The 17,531-nt window shown below is 39.2% G+C and overlaps 1 protein-coding gene across 1 annotated transcript; it reads left to right on the forward strand.

Annotated features, from left to right (window-relative positions):
- The first annotated feature begins 1,845 nt into the window (after positions 1-1,845).
- Positions 1,846-17,505, forward strand: ZNF181 (zinc finger protein 181). The gene is made up of 5 exons (XM_079908506.1): positions 1,846-3,269; positions 3,961-4,036; positions 8,266-8,386; positions 8,633-8,728; positions 10,013-17,505. Exons 2-5 carry the CDS (start codon positions 4,028-4,030, stop codon positions 11,497-11,499), a joined length of 1,713 nt encoding a protein of 570 aa, XP_079764632.1. The 5' UTR covers positions 1,846-3,269; positions 3,961-4,027; the 3' UTR covers positions 11,500-17,505.
- Positions 17,506-17,531: the final 26 nt, after the last annotated feature.

Genomic DNA, 17,531 nt, shown 5'->3' on the forward strand with positions numbered 1-17,531 from the left:
GTTGCTGCGCGCGGGCTTTCTCTAGTTGCAGTGAGTGGGGGCTACTCTTCGCTGTGGTGTGCAGGCTTCTCATTGCTGTGGCTTCTCTTGTTGCGGAGCATGGGCTCTAGGCACAAGGGCTTCAGTAGTTGTGGCACATGGGCTCAGTAGTTGTGGCTCATGGGCCGTAGAGCACAGGCTTAGTAGTTGTGGCGCATGGGCTTAGATGCTCCACAGCATGTGGGATCTTCCCGGACCAGGGATGGAACCCTTGTCCCCTGCGTTGGCAGGCGGATTCTTAACCACTGTGCCACCAGGGAAGTCCCTCCCAGTTCATATTCTAAAATGCGCCCTTGAACAGATAAATTCCAATAGCAAAATCATTTATTGTAAATATTGCCTAATAGAAAAGGGAACGAAGGCAGCTCAGGGCTAGTGGAAGGGGGAGGGTTCAGTATGGCATGTAAAGTATTTTCCTGTCTCCTTATTGATCTCTCTTGGCCCTATTTTCTTTCTCAAGTGACTGGTGTATTTGTTTAAAACTGGTTTACTTATGCCCGAGTCCCCAGTCCATCTGCCCCTGGATTTCTTTTTCTTAGTCTTGCTATTCATCAGAGTGCCTCTATCCTTTCTGTTAAAAATGCAAACCATAAAGCACTCACATGTTAGGGGTTCAGCTTTGAAGTAATGTTCCTTAAGCACTGGTCATAAATAGCTACTGAAACAGAAGCTATTGAACTAGCTTCTCACCTCTGCCCCCAGTCACATCTAGTCCTTTAATGTTAACCCCCCTTCCCCATGAACTTAATTTATGTCCCAGACATCTGAGGACCCATAATGGGAAGGCTTCATAATTCTTCCAAGAAGCTCATGAGGAAAAGCAGCAACAATGAGGAATTCCTATATAAGATTTTCTGGAAGGACTGAGCAGGGACTTTATGTCTTGGATTTAGTTTAAAGTGGTTCCAGAGTGGTAGTAATCCCAGATCTTCTCTGAAAATAAAACTATATAATCTCTAGAAAAGAGAGGCACTTTCATCCAAGGATATTGGGGAGCCCAGTAAAATCTCTTTTCAAGGACTGAGTGGCACACAGATAACCAACCAAAAAAGGAAACAAAGCAAACTGAGTAAAGAAATTAAAAAATAAATTTACAAAGGTTCATAAGATCCTCAATTATTGGTATTATCAAATGCATATTATGAATCAACTGTGCCTACCATGTTACAAAAATCTTTGAAAAACTGAAAATTAAAAAAAAAATCCCCTGGAAAGGGAACTATGAATGTTAGATAAATAAGAATAAATCACCCAGATTGCAATACAGAGACTGAAAGATGGAAATTACAGAGGATAGAATGGAAAAACCTACCTAACAGCTAACTGGAGTTCACAAGAAGAGGAGGGGAGTAGAGGCAATGTATGGAGAAGAAAAATTTGCTGAGCACAAGAAGATGCCACTTCACAGATTCAGACTGCTCAACAATCCCAAGCAGGAGAAAAATCAAAGAATTTCACATTCAGAAACATTATGCAAAAACTGTAGAAAACATATTTGGTTACCGAATCCAGTTCAATGCCCAGGGTTCTCAGGGGAAAAATTTTAGTATCCTAGTCTCTGCATTCTCCCTTTAAAATCTTGCATTTTTCTGTGTAACTTGTATTTTAATATTAAAAAGGTCATTGTTCTAAAAGAACATTGACCAAGAGATGTGCAATTCTCAGAGAAGGAAATACTAAAGCCAACAGACACGTGAAAAGATTCTCAATCTTATTAACAATAAAAGAAATGCAAATTTAAGCCACAATGAGTTATAATTTGACACCTAGCAGATTTGTAAAATTTGAAAGTTTCACAAAAATCAAGTGTTGGCACTAACAGTTGCCAACCAAAATAACTATAAACTATGGCAGGAGTACAAATTGGTACAACTTTGAAAAAAATGTCACTGTTTAATAAAGACATAAAAAGACATAAATGGGAATATACTTTGCACTGGCAAACCTTTCCTTGTTACATACTCTAAGCCTTGAGAGGAATCCAGCTGATGCCACAATGTTTTTAAAAACCACTGCTGCTATAGGGACTGAACACCACACTCACAAGATATACCAAGGTGGAAGCATTACCTCGTGAATCTTATGCATATAAGTACTTGATATATGCAAGAAAATTCATAGTGATACTATTTATAATTTTTTAAAAATAAGTAAAATTTAACTTACTTAAAAAAAAAAGTAAAGGCAACAACACAAACTCACAAAGTAGAATGCTCTGGCCTAGATACATCTTTGTCCAGGGCCCGTGTGGGTGGGCTGGGCAGTCAGAGACTAAGAAGCGCTTCTGGGGCCGGAGGAGGGTCAGAGGAGTGTTTTTTCCCAGGATTGAGGGTCTTGGTCCTCAGTGCCCTCACTCGAGTCTGATAACCCTGAGTCCTTCGAGGACGTGTAATGCACATCACAGCGGCAGTCACTGTCGTAGCGAAGACGTGACCCCTCGAACTTCTGGGACGTGTCATTGGTCCGCAGACAGCTAATGTAACAGCCCGGACACAGGGCATTTGGGAAAATACAGTCCTGGACAAGTGGGCGCCAAATACTCAAGACCTATACAAGCTGGACAGCGTGACAGCAAAGTTTTGGATGACAGGAGACCTTTGGCTGGTAGAGGCCACTTCGTGTCCCGCATTAGCAAGGCTGCCCTTCTCCGGGCCGGACAACACCTGTGCGAGCAGAGGCATGACCCGAAAGACGTTTCGCGGCTGCATAATTTTCTGGTAAGTGTAGTTTCGCGGTTCGGGCGCCATCGTCTTCACAGTGCATCTAGACGGCTGCCGTTGGCTCCGGGAAGCAGAGTTCGCCAGAAACGACTGTTGTCCTCCCGGTACTTAGCGTGTGTGCCCGGTGGAGCAGCCCTGCTGTGTCATTTCTCACACAGCCCAGGCTGTGGTCTCGCGGTGCGCCGAGATCGCGCGGTCGCAGTGCCTCCTGGGAAGTGTGGTTTTTTGGGAGGCGACCGTGCGAAGCACCGGCAACTTTTGTATCTGACGCGTAGGAGTCTGAGAAGTGCAGCCAGCCGTGGACTGCGCTTTTGGCCCGCCCCGCGGTCGTCTCCGGCCCTGCAGCGGAATTCTCGGTCCTGGAATCGCGGAGGACTCTGGGCAGCGCAGTTCCCGCAAGGCGGGGGGCCATTGTCCGCTGCAGCGATCCGGCGCGTTAGGTACAAGGAGGTGCCCACTGTGGACGGCCGCGCACGGCTTCGGTGCCGGCGGGCTCCGCTGAGGTTTAAGGCAAGTGTGGGTCCCGGGAGGGCCGCCGCAGGCCTCGGGCTGATGGCACCCGGGCGCTGGGCATGGCAGCCACAACGTCGCTGGTCCCAGGGTCTGCCCCGCGGTGTGAGCCCAAATAGGCCCCTAGCTTCTCTGGGCCTTCTCTGGGCCTCTGTCATGTTTTGTAAAAGGGGAGTAAAAAAAGGGGATGGCGCTTACCTCAGAGCTGTTGCGAAAAGGAAAAGGGAGAGCCAGTGTGCGTTGTACGCACTGAAAGAAAACGCCATCTACGTTAAAAAAAAAAATCCAGTGTGTAAACCTTGAACAAATGGCTTTAATATCGCCGAGTTTCAGTTTTCTCAGAGTTTAAAAAAAGAAATCTGGAATAATGTAGTAGGCATAGTAATGCCTACTATGCATAGTGGTGAAGATCGAAAGAGCTCTTATTTAACAGTGTTATTACTGTTGTTTTATGAGTTTGTCACTTATGTATATGATAGTTGATTTACACGCAAATGGCACCTGGTTACCTCTTGCCTAGGGAAAGGTTAGAGCCCTAGAAAGTGATTCCCAGGTAACCTCTTGCCTAGGGAAAGGTTAGAGCCCTAGAAAGTGATTCCCAGTGTGATTCTCCATGCAGGTGTGTCCAGAGCTGCAAGATAAGCCTGATTTTTCATGACTGCTTTTTCCTGTCCTTGATCTGCCTTTTCAGGCACTGCCCTTCTATAAGAAGAGAGCCTGGAAAGAGGACTGTGTTGACTTTTGGAAATTGCAGAGTCATGTTTCAGGTAAGTTGGTATGTCCCCAAATCTTCCTGAAACACCTACTTATCAGGACTCTTGAGTGTTTGCTTTGCCTTTCCTACCAGTTCCCACCTCACAGAGTCCTTTTAGGGACTGGATCTATGATTCCTTTCATTATAGCACAGGATGTAGACTGCAGAACTCCAAAGTACTGTCTTCTCTCAGTGCTTCTGTTTTCTACCAGTTTCCTGCTAGAAGCCTCTGAAGAGTCTTGAGCAAAACTGTTTTTTAAACTTACAATTCAAAGTTCAAGTTTGGAATTATTTGCTTTGTAGTTGTCCAAACTGTATCATGTGGTCTCAGTTAATGGTGTATGTCAGTCCTTTCAGTTGTTCAAGTCGAGAGGTTTGGAGTCATCCTTGAGATCTCCCTTTCTCTTATAACTAACATTCAGACACTCTAGTTGGATCTAAAATATACACAGTGTATCTACACAATCTGACCATTAGTTACCCCATCACTGCCACTACCACTGCCACCCCGGTACAAGCCACTTATATTTTGCAGTAGTCACCTTGCTGGATTCCCTGCTTCTGCGCTTGACCCTCTTCAGTCTCTTCTCAATACAGCTGTCATAGAGATCCTCTTGTTATATAATATCCTGTCATTCCTCAGCTTAAAACTCTTTGGTGGCCCTAACTCATAATAGAAGTCAGAGTTGGGTCGTGACATAAAAAGCTTTGTACAGTTAGGCTCTCTTATTACCTCCCTGATCTCATCTTCCTTCTCTGTCTCTTTGTTCCCTGTGAGCTCCAGCCACACTGGCTACTGCCTCCAGGCCTTGGAATCTGCTGTACCATCTACTTGGAATATTCTTTCCCTGGATATACACAAGCTTGCATTCTTACCTCTGTATCTCTGCTCAGGGGTTACTTTCTCGGTAAAGCCTCCCTGAACACCTATTTAAAATTGCATTCACCTTCTCTCGACTGTCACTTCCACTCCTCCATCACTGTGTTTTCATAGCACCTATCACTCACTAGCTGATACACTATGTGTTTAGTATATGCATACACTCATCGTTTGTCTCCTCCCACTGGAAGGGATTTTTTTTCTTTTTTGTTGACTGTTTTATCTTCAGTGTCCAGAGTGGTATCTGGCATAAAACAGATGCTTAGTAAATAGCTATTGAGTGAAAGAGTGATGAGAAAATGATGGGACAGAATCATGGCGTGGAAGTGAAGCCTGCACAGGAGATGGTATGAGTGGCAGATGTGCGTGTTGGGCAGAGTCTGTTTCTTGGGTATATTAGATAATTAGAATTGAAAGAACTTTCTTTTTTTAAGTAAAAGCTAAAGTGAACTAATTGCCAAAATCACTCATGGATTCATTTTCTAAACACTTAATGAAGTACCTGTTAGGAAGACTCTTACATAGGTTTGGGTGTACACTGACATGCAGGATTTCATGATCTCGTGCAATACTGTCCAAGAGAACTTTCTACAGTGGGGGTAGTGTTCTATTTGTGTACTGTCCAATGTGGTAGCCACCAGTGCCGTATGACTATTGAGTGCTACAGTGACTGAGGAAGTGAATTTTTAATTTTATTTAAATTTTATTTTAATTAATTTAAATTTATATAGCCAAATATGGTGGCTACTGTACTGAGCAGTACAGGACTGGTAGAAAAGTAAGAAAGCATAAGAAATTAAGGTATTTATTTAATATCCTAAGTTCTGGGGACAAAGGTGAATTAACATCCCAGGCTGCTCAGGCAATTGAAGGGGAAGAAAGAGTTGAAGCATCCCTGGGGAAACAAGGCTGGAGTTGTTTCAGTGTCTCATAGTACCAGGGCGGCAGAGGTAGAAGTGAAGTTCTACCAAACTGAGAAAACACCTTGCGTGTAGGTAGAGAGGCCCAAGAGTCTTTCAAAGAAGTGCAAAAATTTTGTACAGCAGTGGTTTTCAAAATGGGGTGACTTTATCCCCCTTAGTCCCACTCATAAGGGACATTTGATAATGTCTAGAGACATGTTCAGTTGTTATAACTGGGGGTGGGGGTGGTTAAGGGGAGTTGCTACTGGCATCTAAAGGGTGGAGGCTAGGGATCCTACTAAACATCCTAAAATGCACAGGACAGCTTGCACAATAAAGAATTGTCCAGCCTAAAATGTCAGTAGTGCCAAGATTGAGAAACTCTGATTTAAATAAAGATCAAAGAGTATCTATTAGATGATGTGAGGTTTCTTCTCTAGACTATTAATACAATGATATTCATTAATATCAAAACTTAAAATGTAAAATATCTTTGCATTGGTGGAGTAAAACATAGTGTTTTATTCATTTAATGTAGTGTTGATTTTTTAATTTGGCTTATCATTTGGGATTTTTAAAAGCTAATCATTTAAAGACCACTGTGGGGGGCTTCCCTGGCGGTCCAGTGGTTAACTTCACCTTCCAGTGCAGGGGGTATGGGTTCAATCCCTGGTCAGCGAGCTAAGATCCCACATGCCTTGTGGCCAAAAAACCAAAACATAAAACAGAAGCAATATTATAACAAATTCAATAAAGACTTTAAAAATGGTCCACATCAAAAAAAAAAAAATCTTAAGAAAGAAAAAGACCACTGTGGAAAATAGGAAAAGATGGAAATTTTCTCAGTTCATATGATAAGGCTAGCGTAACCCTAATACCTGGCTAAGAGTAAATACAAGTGGAAAAAAGAATTTTCCCTGGTGCCAAAAGAGAGACCTTCTCCCCCTCCCTTTTCTTAGAGTGTTTCCTTGAGAAAAATCTGTAATTGTATATCCTTTCCCTCTCCCTTTGAGATGCTTGTTCATCTTTTTCAAAGCTAAATAAGCCTCTGCCAGTTTTGCAAAGCATTAAAGTCTTTCTTAAGGGCCTTGGAGCCATCTCTTCAAAATGGAAACATGAAGGAAGATGCACCCCTATCTCCCTATCTGTATGGGAGTTTAGCCTAGACTCCTGGCTGCAGATTCTAACTACTTGCTTGTCATAAAGATATGAGTTTTAAAATTTTTCTTTGGGGTAAAGGCAGTTAACACAGATGACTACCCCAATTACCAGGTGAATTTAGGATGAACTATGTGTAGTAAATGATGCTGTCAAGTCCTCTTACTTAAGGACAAGTTATCATTTACTTTGAAAACATGTGTAATGGATTGTATCTGCCTGAGTTTATAAAAGGGTGAAATTTCTTTCTGTCCTTGGAGTCTCATTAGTGATTACCTGTGAGTGCATTACAGTCTGGTTTAATGCTTATTCAGTAATAAAACTGTTTTTTTTTTTTTACACTGTAGAGAGGATTTTCTTCTTGGTAGATTTGAGTTTTAATTATTTCCCTAACACCTGATGAAGGTAAATTCCCTCTTTAAAACCAAAGACCAGTGTCACTGGTGAACACGTGTATTAATAAAATATCCAAATAAAGTAACAGAATATTGAATCTACATTTGGAGTGAAAAATTTACAATAGCCAAACAATGCCTATTTCACCAGTGAAAAGTAATAATAATGACATTTTAAATGCATACTTTGCACATATTTTAATTTGACTAACCAGTAAGCTATTATTAAACATTAAAAGTTTTTCTAAAATTTTGCTATTTTAAATAATACTGTGAATGAGTACTATTGGGAAGAAATCTATTTTCTTAGAATATTTTCCTTGAAATGTGTCTTTTTTTTTTTTCTTTGCACTTCCTTTAAGGTTCTATTCAAGGACTACCTATGGCATGAAACCATCCTTCAGTCTTCTTGCCCAGGGGTCTCAAATTATTTTAATTATAGATTATGAATATGAGGTTTAACTATGTACCATAAATATTTTTGTTTATAAATTGGTTATGAACGTGTCTATCTTTAATATAAAGGTGTCTTTTTATTATGAACCTATTGGATTCTTCTTTTTTTTTGAACCTTAATTCATGTTCTTTTACCTGGCATGTAAACTATAAAAAACAGAGCTAAGCACTTGACTATATGCCAAAAGTTGAATGCTGATTTTGAAAAATTTTATAATTCTATTCCCTACTCTCCTGAAGCAGAGCTCTTATATTTATCTCTTATCCTTATTGTATAACAATGCCAAGCACATAATTATCCAATTATTACTTAACTTAGATCAGATTTCTGATCATTGTCACAACTGCTGGATCTTGTTCCCTTTCTTCCACCCCAGGGTAATTTTACCTCTTAACCAGTGACAAAAGAGGCCAGGGCTATGGTTGAGCCTAAATGTGTTTGCTATTTCAGGTGACATTTAGTGATGTGGCCATAGACTTCTCTCATGAAGAGTGGGGATGGCTAGATCCTACTCAGAGGAATTTATACAAGGATGTGATGGTACAGAATTATGAGAACCTGGTATCTCTAGGTAAGCATATTTCTGCCTCCACCCCAATGAGGGAGATCTTTCTTCTGCCACTCCAAATTGCTAGAGATCCTCCTTAGTAAATGTTCTGAGGAAATGTATAGCTCTGTTGTGTCCTGCCTGAAGCTTATCTTCCCGTTTCAGTGAACATCCTTCAGACCTTTCTTCGGTCCCTTTTTTGATGATAGTCTCTCCTCCATGAAGGCCACAGCTTAAACAATGTTTGTTCTATATTTTTCCTGTAAGCAGGTCTTTCCATACCTAAGCCATACGTGATTGCTTTATTGGAGGATGGCAAAGAACCTTGGATGGTGGAGAAAAAGCTGTCAAAAAGTTTGTTTCCAGGTAAGTCATGGTGAATCAGGCAAAGGAGATCTTTGTTTAAAGATGCTTGTATAAAGTATGGAGGCATTTTAGTATATTTTAGGGATACTGTCATCAGAGATTCCAAATGTAACAAAATTGAGGGATCCTTAGCTTAGATTTCAAAACAACCATTCCTCTATCCTAAATTATTATTTTTCTGTATTACTCATGTCATCTCATCAAAAGTGGAGGGTTTTGGCATCATAATAATTCAAATTGTTATTTATTTGAAATGAAAATAAGGCAATTCTTTTTGAGTCCACTTAAGGAAAAATATACAAATGGTTTTAGGCTGAAAAAGCAGAACTTCAAAGAACAAATATGAACATAAGTGTCGAGGAAGTAAGGGACAGATAAGAAGGTTTCTGAGAACAGTATTTTCTTTATTTTTTCTTCTGGCTGCATTGGGTCTTCATTGCTGCGTGTGGGCTTTTTCTAGTTGTGGTGAGCGGGGGCTACTCTTTGTTGTGGTGCACGGGCTTCTCATTGCAGTGGCTCCCCTTGTTGGGGAGCACGGGCTCTAGGGCACGCGGGCTTCAGTAGTTGTAGCGCACAGGCTGTAGAGCGCAGGTTCAGTAGTTGTGGTGCAAGGGTTAGTTGTTCTGCGGCATGTGGGATCTTCCCAGACCAGGGCTCGAACCTGTGTCCCCTGCATTGGCAGGTGGATTCTTAACCACTGTGCCACCAGGGAAGTCCAGAACAGTATTTTTTAATGTCAATAAATATGATTTCACACAGATCCTACATAAACTCACAAAGCTTAAATCTTTCTGAGCCATAAAGAGTATTTAGATTATTTTGTTTTCATTGTAGCTGTTTAGCACAGTGCTATATATTCTTCATATTAAGCATACTAATCTGACAGCAAATTTAGATTAATCAAACGTTGGAGAACCAAGGCTGTGTGAGATAAAATGTAGTCTTTCACATAAGTATAGGTACAAAATGTTGGCTTGGGATCCAGAATGCCTTCTGCATTTTCTTTCTGATAGTTTCCTTTTTTCCCCCCAAACTGATTGCCTGTATTAACCCATTTCCCTTATTATACTCTGTTCCTGCCTCTGTGAGCTGTCTGTATTCTCTGTGCTGCATTTGAACTTTGTTCAGAAATCATTGAATATATGAGAGTTGTCAGAGGCATGTGTCTTGGGGGTTAGAGGGGAATGACTTTATTTTTTTATCCAGTTCTCCTATTTCTACCATAGAAGTTTCTTTTCAAGAAGTTCAGAAAAAGCAGTGTTTTGCTGTCTTGATATATTACAGATTGGAAATCAAGATGGGAAAGCAAAGAATTATCAATGAAGGAAGATATTTATGACGAAGATTTTCCCCAAATGGTAATAATGGAAAAAACTATAAAACAAAGTCATGAATTTTCAAATTTTAACAAGGACTTGGATTATATAGAGAAGTTGGAGGGGAAGTGTGAAAATCAGGTAGAACATTTCAGACCAGTGACCCTCACCTTTAGAGAAAGTCCCACCGGGGAAAGTGTTTACAAATGCAGTAAGTTTAGAAGCATCTTGCCTTTGAAGTCTATTCTTTCTGAACCACAGAGAATTTCTGCTGAAGGGAAGTCACATAAACGTGATATATTTAAGAAGAGCTTACCAGCAAATTCAGTTATAAAAAATGAGAATATCAGTGATGGAAAGAAACTTCTGAATTCTGATGAAAGTGTGGCAGCCTTCAGCCAAAGCAAATCTCTTACCCTTCACCAGACTTTTAATAGAGAGAAAATCTATACATGTAGTGAATGTGGGAAAGCCTTTGGGAAACAATCAATCCTTAATCGCCATTGGAGAATTCACACAGGAGAGAAACCCTATGAATGTCATGAATGTGGGAAGACTTTTAGCCATGGCTCATCCCTTACTCGACATCAAATAAGCCACAGTGGAGAGAAACCTTACAAATGTATTGAATGTGGGAAGGCCTTTAGCCATGTCTCATCACTTACTAATCATCAAAGCACTCACACTGGAGAGAAACCATATGAATGTATGAACTGTGGAAAGGCTTTTAGTCGTGTTTCACATCTCATTGAACATCTGAGAATTCATACTCAAGAAAAACTCTATGAATGTCGAATATGTGGGAAGGCCTTTATTCACAGGTCATCTCTCATTCACCATCAGAAAATTCACACTGGAGAGAAACCTTATGAATGTAGCGAATGTGGAAAAGCCTTTTGCTGTAGCTCACACCTTACTCGACATCAAAGAATTCACAGTATAGAGAAACAATTTGAATGCAACAAATGTCTGAAAGTCTTTAGCAGCCTCTCATTTCTTATTCAGCATCAGAGTATTCATACTGAAGAAAAACCCTTCGAATGTCAAAAATGCAGGAAATCCTTCAGCCAGCCTGAATCACTGAATATGCATTTGAGAAACCACACTAGATTGAAACCTTATGAATGTAGTATATGTGGGAAAGCCTTCAGTCATAGGGCATCCCTGTTTCAACATCACAGAATTCATACTGGAGAGAAACCCTATGAATGTATTAAATGTGGGAAGACCTTCAGCTGTAGTTCAAACCTTACTGTACATCAGAGAATTCATACTGGAGAAAAGCCATATAAATGTAATGAGTGTGGGAAAGCATTTAGCAAAGGCTCAAATCTTACTGCCCATCAAAGAGTACATAATGGAGAGAAACCCAGTAGTACAATAAGTGTGGAAAAGCCTTTAGGCCATATAAATCACTATACATGTGAAAGATCATATAAGAGAGAAACTGCATAAATGCAGAATTTGTCATAATATACTGTAGCCATAGATCCTCCCTGATTCAAAATCAGAAAATCTATACTGGAGAAAATTCTTATGAATGTAATGAATATAGGAAACTCTTTAGCAATGATACAAGCTTTATTGTCTATCACAATTCACACTGTAGAGAGACTATATGAAGGCAGTAAATGTGGGAAAGACTTTAGCCAGCATTAATCCCTTAATTGACGTAAGTAAATCCACACTGGGGAAAAACCCTTTACATGTTACAAGTATGGGAAAGACATTAGGTGATATGACTCTCTTAAAAAACATTAAACACATACAAGAGAGAAGCAATATGAATATAAAAATTGTGGGAAGTCCAGTTAAAATGCATCCCTCATTTTACATCAAAGAACTCACACTGGAAAGAAAGCTTATGTAAGAAATGTAGCAAAGTGTTCACTAAGCATTCTTAGCTTGCTAGACATCAGAAGATTAATGTTAGAGAAACCTGAAGGATTTAGGAATTATGTGTAAGTCTTTCTTTGCAATGATGCTAATTTGTAAACAATTCTACAGGAGAGCAAACAAGCATATTATAAATGAATATGCATATCTTATAGTAGCAGCATGCATTTTACTCAAGAGTCCTACATAGAAATTATCTTTAGCTAATGGGCATGTGAAGATATTTAGTCACCCAGTGGATCCAATAAATGTTATAATTGAAAATTAAAGTTGCAACAGAAGTAAAAAGTGGTGTGAATAAAATTTTTGGTCTCTAGTAAAATCATTTTGTATATATTGGACTCTTTCACTGACACACTGATATTTCTTACAAAATTTTCCACTACTTTCCTCTTGAAGAATTAGGAACAGCTTTCCTATATAGCCTTCAGTGGGAGACTAACAAACCTAGAAAAAAATGGCCTGATCTCTGAGCTAAGAATGTCTCTATTTTGATAAGGATAATCCATAGTCCATTTCCAGTTGGTTTAATTGACACATTTTAATTTTTACAAGTGCTGTGAGAACATAACCAAGAAACTATACATACTATGAGGGATTAGAGCAGAGAGGATGTGCTTTTTAATCCAAATCCTAAGGAATGAGTCCTAATTACAGTGATCCTCCATAACTGCAGATTCTGCATCTGCAGATTCAACCACTCGCAGTTGGAAAATGTTAAAAAAAAGTTTTAATCCAGAAAGTTCTAAAAAGAAAAACTTGAACTTACCGGCTGCAGGCAGTTATTTACATGGTATGTACATTTTGTTTACAACTACATGGCATTTACATTGTATTAGGTATTATAAGTAACCTAGGGATAATTTAAAGTATACAGGAGGATGTGCCTAGGTTATAGCAAATACTATGCCATTTTATGTAAGGGATTTGGAGCACCTGCAGATTTTTGTATCCATAGGGGGTGAGGGAGTATGTTGGTCCTGGAACCAGTCCCTCACAGATGCTGAGGACAACTGTATGTAAGGCACACATGCTCTTGGAGTTCATTCTAGGCAAAGCAGACAAGCAAATTCTATCATGTTTTCTGCATCCGGAATACATTATTCAGTGCCTAGTTTCAAGTTTTGTGGCTTTGAGGTACTACTGTTGGCAGCAACACTAGTAACAGCAGCAGTCATTTCCCCATCCCTTGATCATTGTTATGGGAGGTTGGAATTTACTAGTCCAGAGCTGTTCCCATTACTTCTCCAGCCTGCTCACCAATTTTGAGAGCACTAGTATCCTGCAACATATCTTCTTAAAATAGTTTTTGTTTTCTATACTGAACCTTGACAGATAATTATAAGGGGGATGGCTTCAAATATAAGTTTCAGATAAGAAATGGAATAGCCTTACGGGCTTCACAGTTTCCTTTCTTGTGACTGGAAAGGTGATACAGATCAGTGATTAGGATTGTATGGACACAGCTGCAAGTAAAGGGCAGTTATATAATTTATATTTCAGATTATGTTCTCTATGGCATTTGATAGTTGTAAGACATTATTTTAAGGAAGAATATTATATTGGTGATATAATTCTGGTATGGAATGAGTAATAGGGTTTCCAACTTTAGACAAAATATTCTACTCTGGTACATATGCTACTTTTAACAGAAAGCTAAGAGGTGAAGGCACATAGCAATTCTCACCAGGTATAGTGGGTCTGGAATGGGATGGTGAAGTTTTAATATTAAGCAGAAATTTATCTTTCCTTTGATTTAGTTTTAATTATAAGATTTATTTCGACATTCTATGGCATGTTGAAGGATCTTCGAGAAATTTATAATTAAAGGAGTATGGGATGGTATCAAACAAGGATAAGAACATTTATAATTATGGATAGACTGGCCCCTAGAAGTATATTTAGTTGTGCAATAATGGCAGTAGCTTTTTGTTTCTCCCGTGCTCTGTCCTCTGCTCTCCTAAGCACTGATACAGCAAAGATGAAGTAGTCCTTTAATCCCCCAGATTTTATTCGCTTTCACTACACATAGTTTTTTGCCATCTTGTTATTTTGTTATGAGGATTCGTCCAAATACTCATACTTTGTCATTTAAAAAGCATGAGCATACATGATAATGTTTTACAATTCTTGATTTAAAGTGCCTTCACAATAATACTGAACTAGGAAAAGAAAGCCAGAGACTTAAATATTTGAGATAGTGACGGTTTTAAGAAAGCAGTAAGAGTATATACCTGAGATCATAATGATGTTATAATGTCACCAATGGAGAATCATACTCAGTCTTATCTCTTAACCATTTCTTGATGTGTATGAAGAGCACAGGCTCTGGAGTCATGTTACCTGGGTATAAAACCAAGTTACGTGTATACTGGCTTTGTATGACCTTGGACAAATTACTTTGCTGCACCATGCCTAAGTTTCTCCATCTGTAAAATGATGATAATAAGATCTCAGGATTATTATGAAGATTAAGTGGGTTAATTGATGTAAGATGCTTATAATGCCTGGTACCTCAAAAGCACTAAAATAAATATTAGCTATTAATTTAATCATCATTATCTTCACATGGCTGCTTCATCATTCTGGTCTCAAATGTCACATCTTCTAGTTGGTCTTCCTAATCACCTGTCACCCATCTACTTACTGTTTCACCTTTTGGGGGGCTCTTACAAGACACTCCCATTTGCTTCCAACAAATCTTCCTTTGGTATTTGAACCATCTTGCAGGGGAATATATTTATTATCCAAAATACTCTGAGGAGACACAAAGGACACTGGATAGGAAAAAGTGAGACAAGAACACAGCAGGGCTGCAGGAAGATGGGAGGGTGTACTACACATGTGTTTTGGAGAAAGAGCAGAATGAAGGAGGCTCCAGGTCCCTGTGGAGAAGAAGTGAGGCTTTGCCCAGTGAGACCAGAAGCCTAAAGGTCTTCAGCATCACCTCTCAGTACAGGGTCCTTTGAAATGAGTGCAACTGCCCTCAGTGTTCCTGAATAGAGTTTACAACCATGTTGTTGAAGGTCACTGATGCCTGGAAAGTTGTAGTAGCTTCAGTAGCCTTGGGCTAGTCATATGTTGCTGGAGACAATTGTGCAGTCATTCGTAAAAATCCTGAAAGAACCAAGGCACACATCACTGAGCACTTTGTGGGAGACTAGCTCTGTGTTGGGCACCAAAGGGGAGTCAGATACCACCTTTTAAACAGGATGCAATTGTGTTAGAGAAAAAAATGCCTATGATTTCGTTGATGAAAGAATGACAAGGCTGTGTGGCTTGAGGGGCACAGAAAGTAAGTTCTGGCATTAAAGATGAATAGGGAAAAAATTATAATGGTAACAAACAATATCGCTAGCAGCAGTATTTTAGTCTCATGGCTGTATACAGTGCACTGTATACCTGCACTGTATGCTGAGAACTTTGTATGCAGCATTCAAGCAATTAAATATTCCCAGCTCTGGACCCAAATTCCCAGGTTTGAATCAGCCAATTGGTACTGACACTTGCTTTTCATTAATCTTAGAAAAGTTACTTCATTTCTCAAGCTTTGATTTCGGCTTAAAAACAAAAATAATTCCCACTTCACCAGGTGGTTGTGAGAATTTATTTATTCATAAAGCAAACAACGGAGTGATTGGCACATGTAAGTTGTTTTGTGTGTTTTTCTTTTATTAATCCTCCCAAAAATGCTATAATCTTTTCTATGGCACAGTCAGCAACCTGAGACTCAGGCAGCACTAGCAAATCTCCCAGAGTCACACATCTCAGGAACACAGGCTGAATTTGAACATCCAGTGAAAGACATACAGTTGCCTCCTGGCAATATTGTCTCTCAGAAGATCAAGGTTCTCTTTGCAATCTCACATGTCCTCTCATGCCTCCTTGAACAAAAAATATTCCCTTTGACCATGTGGTTCGTTCAGCCTAGAGTGTTTCCAATATCTATCAAGTTCACCTGCCAGAAGGACTACTGCCTACCTTACAAAGTTCACTTTAGGTGTCTGACAATAATTCCTCAGGCAAAAATGGAGAAAATGAGAGATTAAAAAAAAGTAATAAGGCACTTGGAAAACAAAGAGCAAGCTGGCAGAAGTTCCTCCTTTCCAGTAATTACTTTAAATGTAAATGGATGAAACTCTCCAATCAAAAGACAGAGAATGGCAGAATGGATTAAAAAGCCAAACATTATCCAGCTACATGCTGTCTATGAGTGACTCACATTAGATCCAAAGACACAAATAGGTTGAAAGTGAAACAGTGGAAAAAGCTATTTTATGCAAATAGTAACAAAAAAAAAGAGCTGTGGTGTCTATACTAATACAAGACAAAACAGACTTTAAATCCAAGATTACAAGTGACAAAGAAGGTCATTATAAATAAAATGTCAACACAGCAAGAAGATGTAGCAATTATAAGCATTTACACATCTAATAACAGATCCATCAAAATATATAAAGCAAACATGGAAAGAATTGAATGGAGAAACAGTTCTACATTAATAATGGGAGATTTCAATACCCCACCTTCAATAATGGATAGATCAACCACATGGAAGGTAGGTAAAGAGACAGAGAACTCAAACAAGTCAATAAACGAACTACACCTAACAGATAAATGACACTCCACCCCCAAAGTGCAAAACACACATTCTTCTCAAGTGCATGTGAAACATTCTCCCAGGATAGATTATACATTAGGCCACAAAACAAGTATCAATAGATTTTAAATGATTGATATCATCATACAAAGTAACTTCCTTGACTACAGCCAAATGAAATTAGAAATTAATAGGAAAACTGGAAAATTCACAAATATGTGGAAATTAAACTGCACACTCTTAAACAACTGCTATGGTCTGAAAATTCATATGTTGAAATCCTACTGCCCAATGTGATGGTATTAGGAGGTGGGGCATTTGAGAGTTGCTTAGGTCAGGAGGGTGGAGCCCTCATGAATTGGATTAGTGCTTTTATGAATGAGAGTCCACAGAACTTCCTAGCCCATTCTGCCATGTGAGGACTCAGTGAGAAGTCTACAACCAGGAAGACAGCCTGACAATTCTGGCACCCTGATCTCAGACTTTCAGCCTCAAGAACTGTGAAAAATAAATTTCTGTTGCTTATAAGCTAGCCATTCTCTTGTATTTTGTATAGCAGGCTGAATGGACTAAGACAAAAATCCATGTGTCAAAGAAGAAATCACAAATTGAATCAGAAAATACTTAAAGACTTATGAAAATGAAAACACAACATACCAAAATTTATGGTACACAGCAAAAACAGTGCTAGGAGGGAAATTTATAGCAGTAATCACTTACATAAAAAAGAGATCTGAAATCAATAACCTAACTTCACACCTTCACAAACTACAAAAAGGACAAACTAAACCAAAAGCTACAGAAAGTAGGAAATAACAAAAAACAGGGTAGAGATAAGCCAAATGGAAAAAGGAAAAACAACAGAGAAAATCAATGAAACCAAACGTTGGCTCTTTGAAAAGATCAACAAAATTATTAAACCTTTACCTAGACTAACAAAGAGGAAAAGAGAAAACACAACCAAAATCAGAAATGAAATTGGAGATGTTAC

The sequence above is a fragment of the Stenella coeruleoalba genome, assembly GCF_951394435.1.
Source record: "Stenella coeruleoalba genome assembly, chromosome: 20".
Classification (NCBI taxonomy): domain Eukaryota; kingdom Metazoa; phylum Chordata; class Mammalia; order Artiodactyla; family Delphinidae; genus Stenella; species Stenella coeruleoalba.